Source organism: Pollachius pollachius (assembly GCF_949987615.1).
Source record: "Pollachius pollachius genome assembly, chromosome: 3".
NCBI lineage: Eukaryota > Metazoa > Chordata > Actinopteri > Gadiformes > Gadidae > Pollachius > Pollachius pollachius.
In genome coordinates this window covers 17,211,612-17,221,473 of record NC_136936.1, presented here as the reverse complement: position 1 = coordinate 17,221,473, position 9,862 = coordinate 17,211,612, and the positions used below count along the sequence as shown (strand labels likewise).

The 9,862-nt window shown below is 45.1% G+C and overlaps 1 protein-coding gene across 1 annotated transcript in view; it reads right to left on the bottom strand.

Annotated features, from left to right (window-relative positions):
- Positions 1–1,337: 1,337 nt before the first annotated feature.
- veph1 (ventricular zone expressed PH domain-containing 1) overlaps positions 1,338–9,862 on the bottom strand; it is a gene marked incomplete at both ends in the record, with an annotated part of 53,672 nt that continues 45,147 nt past the window's right edge. The window contains 3 exons of the mRNA XM_079731143.1: positions 1,338–1,520; positions 2,497–2,550; positions 5,398–5,537. Coding sequence (XP_079587269.1) covers positions 1,338–1,520; positions 2,497–2,550; positions 5,398–5,537 — 377 coding nt within the window. The remainder of the gene's footprint in view (positions 1,521–2,496; positions 2,551–5,397; positions 5,538–9,862) is intronic.

Sequence of the window (9,862 nt, the reverse complement as noted above, 5' to 3'; positions counted from 1 at the left end):
CACACACACACACACACACACGTAACCACTATTCGCTGTTTCCCCTCATCTGCTGTCCATTAGGTGGGTCTTCATCTTCCCCACAGTGCCCAGAGCGGGTGCATGCTGCTTAATGTGCATGACTTATTGCTACATGTTGAGAGTCTGCATGAGGCCCACTGCCTCCACTGGACCCTAATTCCTTAGAGGAAACTCTTATTGCTTCGTGCAAAACATTGTGACCAGCGGGCCAACGTTTCGGAACACAGCGAGCACAACGGACTCCCACAGCTACTGTTGGACAGCTTCAGAGGTCACCAATGTGAATGTCCCGGAGATGCATTAGTGTCGTCGAGATGCTGAGGGGATCCCATGCGGTTTCGCCTTAAACTGGATCAACATGTTGCTGCTTTCCGCGCTTCCATGGAGCTATCATCGTCTCATGTGACACCGTACCTCTGCCCAAGTCAAACAAACACAGAGCGCACACTGCATCGCTCCGCTGCTGATTCACTGGCCAGGATCTGCACTGGTGAATCATCGTGATAAACACATATTGGCCCGTTGTGTGCATCTGTATCTGTATTTATCATTTCAAGGGGTTGTTTATGGTGAACATTATATTGCTGATTTATATTCTCCTGACAAGAGTTCTTGATCTTTTTGCGATATGGTTCAATTGCTTATTGTGCAAAGTAGTATTTGGTGTCCTATTGTATTCTCTTTCTATTGTGTGTGTGTGTGTGGTCTGTGTGTTTGTGTGTGTGAATGTGTGTGATAGAGAGTATGGGTGCATGCGAGTTCCTGTGTGGGAACATTGGCATACGTTCGTATGCTGTTTTCAAAATAACAAATTTAGCCTCTTTTAACTTTGCTGCGAGTTGTTGATGAATACTTGAATTAATCTCCCTCCCGCACATTGCCACAAACAACTCCGCATGTGGGTAACGTCACTGTGCATGTGCGTTTGTGTTCACAGTTTGTTATGGCTCCGTCAATGTTAAACAGTGTGTGAGCGACATTCTCTGAGACCGGTCAGACAGGAGTGGGTGTCGTTCTTGTGTAATTCAATTAGTATTAGTAGTATCATCTGTCCACTCAAACTTCTGTGAAGTCGCGTGTTGTTTTCATACAACAACAGGGGCAACAACAACAGGGTTCTTAGAAAAACAAGAGGCAATTCAACACTTCTTGATCATAGCTTCAAAATAATCCCTCCTTTAACTATAAGAATGATTCCCAAACGCACGCTGGACTTTTCTCCCCAAGAAGACCAAAATAAATCCCCTTTGGGCAGAGGGTGGCGTTACCCCAGATGGCCGCAACTCAGAGACGGTTCCTAGCGGTTTGCCCGCCAGTTACAGGTAGGTGGTGGCCTCCCGGTTCTCTCTCTCGCGGGCCTGGGCCACGGCCACGTTGATGCACTGCAGCCACTCCTCGGCGTGCTTCTCGTCCTGGGCCTTCAGCACGTACGTCTTGCTGTCGGTGAAGATCTCAAAGGCGCGCGGCAGCCCTCGATCCCGCCGCTTCCTGGCCACCACCTGGGGGGTGTAAAACAGAAGGGGAGGGGCTGGATGAGAGAATGACTGGTATCACGAAGGAGTCTCTATTAATAATCTGATAGCAGACTAGAATAATAATCTGATGTCTGACATCAGAATAGATTAATGATCTGATGTTTGATAGCAGACTAGATGAATGATCTGATGTCTGATAGCAGACTAATCTGAGGTCTGATAACAGACTAGTTTAATGATCTGATGTCTGATAGCAGACTAGATTAATAATCTGAGGTCTGATAACAGACTAGTTTAATGATCTGATGTCTGATAGCAGACTAGATTAATAATCTGAGGTCTGATAACAGACTAGTTTAATGATCTGATGTCTGATAGCAGACTCGCCCAATTTGGTCAACGGGAAGTTCCACTTTCTTTCGGATGATTAATTTTCCACCAATGACGTTGCTGGAAGCAAGGTCTGTTACCGCGTAATTGCAGAACGTAATTGCAAAACGTGATCTGTCTGGAATGGTTTCAAATCAACACTGTGCGGACAGGCCAGTGCAATAATACGGTTATTATAATCCCCTTCTGAAAGCTTCCTGGCTTGAGTGATGGAGTGTTTCTTCTGTAGCATATCACAACAGGAAACGAGGCGTCACTCAGCCCCCTGCCAGTTCTGGATTCTGGCCCAGACTCTAAACCGTCTCCCCCGGAAATTCTGCTATAGCATAGTAGGGCTGCTGTTTCTAATGAGACAGCGGAGAGCAACTTGTCTCGTCTAGAAAAGCGCGGGTGAGTTGTCTGCGTTATACATACAACCCTTGGACGTAATATGACCCTGGATATGACGGAAAATGGATCCCTCTGGAAAAATGACAACACAGACACAAATCTGTTTGTGCACCAATGTAAAGGTGCCTGGTAACGATATACTGGGTTGGAAACGGCAGACTGCAGTCTGTTATCGACAGATTGTCCTCAATATGTCAGGCTTTTCTCAACTGGTTCTTACCTTGACACTCTGCACCTTGCTGAGTTCAATGGGGATGTCTTCCAGCTCATCTTTCTGCAGGGAGAAGATCAAGACATACATAGCAGATAAGGCTTATGAGAAACTAAAGGTGGAGAACGGAGCACATATGGAGCTCATATTTTCTCCCAAAAAGAAACTGACCTGAACTGACTGGGGTTTGGTAGTAGGTTAGTTCAACTTTTATTTCGGTCATGCAAAAGCCCAGTTTAAAAAAGTCAAGTACAAAAAGAAGGAAAAATACAAATTAATATAACCTGAATTAACTGATAAATGTCTCCAAATGACATTTGGTTATTATCTCAAATGTGCATTGGAGTGATGCAGTCCTTAATGCTAGTGTGACTTGAGACCCTTTTTAAGACTTTGTTAAGGACAGGGGGAAAAGGGGCTTATTTAAAACGTGCTGGAGTAGGAACACAGAGTGGTTGCCAAGCATTTGGCATTTAGAGTTGGAATAACGTTTATTACAAGTGAGATGTCCCAAAGCCTAGAGAAAAGACGGGAGTTTTGTTCACATTTCAACTGACAACATTTCAAAAGTTAACATATTGATTGCTGATATGGTAATCAAAATATCAAAACATTAAGATATGTTGAATGTCTTAATGTATAATAACTTGTCACATTTGCATGATGCCATCTCATTTAATCAGACCCTTATAACACACCTTTACGTCTCTAGGTGTGCAAACATGACTCTGTGATGTACATTCAGATTCCCATTTCTGTCATGTAATTCCTGCAGGGATTTATTTCCAGTATGCCTTCAACATCCAGCTACAGTAACCTCCGGTTAAACGCTTCATTCTGTACTGTTCCCTCCAGAGGCGGGGAGCTGTTTTATCCCAGGACCGGAGCGTGAACACTGGGGTTTATTGTCATTTGTTGCCAAGGAAGGAAGTGCTACTAGCCCTGGCGCAGGCTCACAAGGTGGCCCGGTAATTAGGACTGGGTTTGTGTGTGTGTGTGTGTGTGTACCGAGCTCCTTTTAGCGCTAGGCTTTTGGTTTATTTACTCACATTCTCTCCTGTTGTTGCTGCAGAGGGTCTTGAAAAGCTTTCAGAAGCCTGAGGTCATGCACATGTGTTCCCACTGGTGGGCTAAGCCCTGGCTAGGGTCGTTGCTATCAAGGACACAGAGACCTGGCTAGACCAGGACAGACCTTTATATTTGCGGTACCATCAATTGTCAGGGAGGATAAAACTGTATACATAAAGCTCAGACTCCCATTGAACTGCTTGGTACTGCTTGAGGCCCCCCCCCCCCGACAAAGAACCCCAGGGTTTGTAGCCAAGGCCAATGGAGTGTCTCTAAGCGAAGCACACTAAATCTATATTAGGCTCCTGATTTGTAGCACGTTGAGCCCCTCGTCAAAGTCCTAGTCAACAACAACACGTAAACACACACACACACACACACAAACACACAAATGCATGCACGTACACACACACAAACACACACACACAATTCTGTGCTTGCGACACACAAACTCACACATGCACGCACGTACAAAAAACAAACACGTCTCATGGGGACAACCCTAGGGGTCTAAAGCTATGTGAAAATAGACCCGCAAACAACTAACGCAACATTAGCTTAAATCATTCCGACTAACACCAAAAAATTCTTCCGTTATTATTCAATTTGAGACAGAATAACACAGCATTGTTTGCTAAATCACTCACTCACTCAATATACGGGTGTTAGGTGAGGTCTTGCTCAACATGCAGGCCCCCCCTCCCCAGTCCATAGACCCACTCTCCAAAGACTCTGAGACAAACAAAAGACTCAAGTCCTTCCAGATCTGTGGGCCTTCATGGGGGGGTGGAGGGGTACCATCTGGAGGAGCAGGACAAAGCCTATTGTGTGGAGTGAGACATGATTCCCGGACCTCTATTTATACAATCATTAGAAACATATTTCCTTGATTCCCAGGTAGTCTCTTTGGGCCCCCGGAGAATCACAACCATGGAGCTTGTGGTGTCTGGGCTTCTTTCCTCCTTTTGTGCTGCCTCTCTCCCCCTGGGTTTCGGTGAATGATTACGGTAATATGTCCCTGGCAGAACCAGAGGACCCTCCCCGTTTGGCTGTGGATACGGTATGGAGATGGTCGTGTAGTGATCAGAGCGAGAGGTTGTTTCTAAGAGAGGCAAACTCCCAAGAAATCTGAATGCGCTTACAAACACATGCACACACAAACACGTGTGAACACACGCACACTCACACACACACACACACACACAAAAACACACACATAAACACAAACATACACACACAAACTCACAAACACACACACACACACACACACGCACAAAAACACTCACACAAACACACATCCACCCTATACTTTCGTAACATATTTCTTCGTGAAGCACGGGCTACTTTGAGATGTTTGCACTTTCCTTTCCCTGGTCTCCAGCCAAAGCCCTCGTCCCGTGGCCGGTTAGTTATCACAGTCTGCTTCACTGACCTCTCTGGTGCAAAGGCACACATCACGAGGTGCCGTCTCCTACCGTTCACCCGCCGCTCACCGTGCGTGTGTGACCCAACGTGGAGCAGGGGGAAAAATTCACCCGGACAAGCACGCGCAACGACATACATAAACTATGTGTGTCTGCTCTCCCCCACTTGTGTGTGTCCCATCGATCACATGGATTACCCTTGTGAGTGTACCTTTTTCTTTTCTTTTTATTTATGGGTGTGTGAGTGAATGACTGAGTGAGTGTGTGTGTATGCGTGTCTCTGTATGTGTGTGTGTGTGTTTATGCGTGTGTGTGTGTGTGTTTTTGTGTGTGTGTGTGTTTGTGTGTGTGTGTGTGTGTGTGTGTGTGTGTGTGTGTGATCTTCCACACGGGGAGTTGTAAAAGGGCAACTACGTACGGATTTGCCGGATTTGCGAAACAGGAGCTGGTTTCCTGCCAGGGTGAAGTACCGGGTCTTCCAGCGCTTGATGAACTTCCAGCGAACCTGCTTCTCCTTCAGCCGGCCCTCCATCAGAGGCTGGCCCTCCTGGTTCACAACTACAAGGACACACACACACACACACACACACACACACACACAAACATACACAGCATGACATAACTGACACGTGTACCCAAGATCAAGAAAGATCAAAATAAATAAAAAATATACTCTCATGGTCCGTGTACATCGTATAACTGGTCAGGGTCAGGAACCCAGACTCAGGGGCCCAGCGGGACCGTCCGGATACCTTGGGCCCGGGCAAGCCCTCTGCGTTCATCAGGAACCCAGACCCCAAAGAACGTTCCCATCCGAGGACCCCCTGGGATCGTTTGAAGAGAACAAACTGATCCAGGGGGCCATGTGGAAACAGTGTCCCTCACCCAAAAAAAGAGTTTTATTGTTGATTGTTGACAGCCCTAACCTGACGTCCCTAGACTCTGGTAAAAAAGAGTTTTTGATTTTGCTTGCACGTTCTTTAGACTACTCTTTGTAGAAGGACCAGTAATAAATACAAATAAACACAAAAGTCAAATACAACCACCTATTCTACTTAATGTAAGGAGTAAATATATATTTTATACATCTATGAAAAAAAACTAGCATGTCACTAACATATGTTTTGTTCAATTCTTCTGTTTGTTGACTACATACATTCCTTTTTATCTAGACAACTATATTATTTTTGTCCCTTATCAGAGCGACCTCCTTCAAGGTCTATTCTTGTCGATTGAGCAGACGTGGAGCAGTACTGGCAGTAATTGAAGCAGGTCTCTGATATTTTTGTTTAAAGGCCGGCCGAGAGCGACATCCCCCATGCATATCCCAACGCTACGGCCTGCGGTCAGACATCCTTGAAACTGGGACAAAGGCAACTGACACGAGTCGAGCCCAGCCAATAAACAAACCCCATTATGGGCATCGAAAAGGCATTTGTTCGGAGTCTCAAGAACCTCAAGATTTGAAACAGAACACAGCACGTCATCGGTACAAGAATACCCCACGAAACTACAACACGTCCTGCTCTGATTACAAACAGTTCCCCAAAACAACTTTCTGGTTTTGGTTGGAAAATGTTTCATTTATTTATTCTTCCTTGAGTGCAATATAATGTGTGTATGTGTATAATGTTGACGTGGCGCCCAGGAAAAGCTCTCTGGTGTTTTGGCCGACTCCGGTGTTACTGTCAGTCAGGACGTTGGCTGGTGGCGCCTCCATCAGAACACAGCATCACCCACAGAGACCCTTTTGGTGTTCCCATGCATGAGTAACTCAGCTCCCCCCGACGGACAAGCAACTGGATGTCGACCTTTTGATGTGTGACCTCCACGATCACTATGACTCATGAGGGTCTGTTTCTTAACAGAGGGGGAAAAGACAAACCCTTCAAACGCTTATTATACCTGGCAGCCTCCTGAGGGACTTAGTAGAATGAACAGAATACAGCAGCTAATAACACACACACTCACACATACACACACTCATACAAACACACACACACACACACACACACACACACACACACACACACACACACACACTCATCAAGAAGACAGCCCATAGCCCAGCAGTTTTATATTTAAGTGTATTACTGTATTAGTGGCGTTATTTGCAACTGTGATTGAAAATTTGAAAATGGCAGTGGCAGGGCAGGGAAAGGAGCCCGGAGCACAAGCCCTCTATGTAGAAGGATGGCAATTTCATGAAACATCAGGTGACAAAGGGCATACTCTTTTACGCCTCAGAAGACTATGTTTGATCAGAAATACAGATCCACACCAATTCATTTGCTTCACTTCACCGTACCTCTCAACGTCCCCAAAACAGAGGGGGCTGTACTCTGTTGCGTTTGCTGGTTCTCCGCAGCATTTCCTTATATTGCACAACTGTATTTGTTACCGTATGTTTCTGCATAATCATTGACGAGTCATACTTTCTCGCTAAATCCATCCATGATTTATCATGCTTTATTAGCATTGGCTGTTGTATTTTTGGAGCATAGTGTTTGTTGTTTCCCAACAACAAACGCCATTTGTTTGAATGGATATTAAGTATCGGTGAGAAATGGATTCTGATACACATTTCCAAGACTCCAACTAGGGCTGGGCGATATTGCAAAAATTATTATCACGATTATTTTTTTGATATTGATCGATATCGATATTAATCACAATATATAATTTGATACTGCTGAAGCCTGAAGAAACTAGAGTGTTCATTAGTTAAACCATACACTTTTGTTTATTACCATATTTGTGATAAGGGAACATTTAATCACATTTAAATATAAACATTTAACTTCACAAACATGATTTATCAGCCACTAACAGAATAATATAAGGTAGCTTGCCTTGTAACCTATTGAAAATAATGTAAATAAAAATAAAAGCTCTGACTTCTTTAACATTAAACTCCTTAGGCAGGTCTTCAGAAAGCATCTTAAATCAACACAACCAGCACATAAAAAGTAAAAAAGTGGATGAACAAAGGCCCTGGCACATGAACTGAACTTTAATATATAAAATATGAACTGTAAGTGCAAAATGTAAACATTGTAAAACCAGATATTATGCTACATAAAATAATGTGTTTAAAACTAAAAGATCTATGAGTGACTATCACATCAAACTACTTTGGCAGGGAGGCAACAATCGTCATATCATCGTAATCGACGTGAGTTTTATCACGATTAATAATCGTAATGGAATTATTGCCCAGCCCTAACTCCAACACGTTTAGTTCGGCTCCCCAGGGTGGGTCTATTTCTGATGCATCCACCATGTTACTGTACAGAGTGTTTCCTCTTAAAGCAAATAACGTAAAAACACACACATGAATACACCCACAAAGAAAGGAACAAATGACAATTGGGATTTTGTTAAAATGTTACAAGATGCTTTCTCGAGAACTCAGTAGGAGGCAGTGACTGTATATGGACCGCTCAGCATGAGCCACAGGAAGAACAATAGATAAACCCCTTGGTTGGCAACATTTCAAGGAAACATCAAACCCAGTTCCAAGTCCTTTACGCCTGTCTAGCCTGCTTTTATGCACTTCATTTAAACGTTTCTTTATACTTCATAGATAGATTTCATTTGACTTCATAGATTGATTTAATAAAATGCCATCGATTTCTGTATGTACGCAAATTCAACATACACTTTTTAGTCTGAGTTTAGTTTTAGTTTAGGGTTACCTTGTCAAATCCACTATGGTTCACTCCTGGTGACTATGGCAACCAGTAGTGCTACAGTTAAACCAAGCCACACTTCCGTCATAGGCCGTCTCAATTCAGACTAGGTCTACATGTTCTGTTCACAAACAGGTACCTCACCAGGAAAACTCCTAATAAGGTATCAAGCTAGAAACTGTTCCCCCCCCCCCCACACACACACACACACACACACACACAGATCCACAGTAAAACACACAGTAACTCTTGCCTTGCGTAAACACAACAATCCAAAAACAGCTACAAAACGTCCGCCACACTTTATGAGCTTCATACACTCACAACCCATTGTGGGGAACAACCACAAAAGGTCCTTCACCACAGGGGACGGCCTCGGCCCGGAGCGCCCCCCCCCTGTGAGGAGCTGTTATATGGGCCACTCTTGGGGATCACGACCCCGGCACATTGGAGTCCCAGACTTAAATGACCCCTGGAGACACCTCGACAGTGCACTGCGCATTACACAACAGCGGCAGGCGTGTCGACGGCTCCCTACGCTCTGTCACAGTGTGATGAGCCAGAGAGCCTCTGGAGGGCCGCGTGCTGCCAGGGAGTACAGCCGTTCCCCCCGTCCCCCCGTCCCGATGGAGGACCGGGACGCAGGGAGGACGCCGCCGCCCCGCCTGCCAGGGGGTCCTCTATATCGTTTCATCATCTAGGAATATTTACACATAACGTGTCTTTTATTTTTATCCGCGGTACAGCACTGCTTTATGAATTACATTTCCTTACTTACTTTTTACTTACCAACACACACACACACACACACACACACACACCCCCTCGCATGACGGTGATGGTTCAGAGTGAGGCACAGCCTCACAAAGTCAGGATGTACTTTACCTCCTGTATCATAAAGCAGGAGCAGGAGCGCACGCTGGACTTTAAGACCCCACACTGCTCATTACCGCTCACTTCAAACACATTCCAGTGCTCTAGCAGAGCCCTACATCATGTAAGTGTCATAGATTCCCAAACAACCCCCCCCCCCCCCCCCCACACACACACACACACACAGACCCCAACCTCGCCCCACTGTCGCCCTCCAACAAAAACATTTTTCTGGGAAACAAACACCCTCCCCCAACCCACACATGCCTTCTCACTCTCTTTCTCACCCACTTTCCTTCAATGCTAACTTTCTCCCTC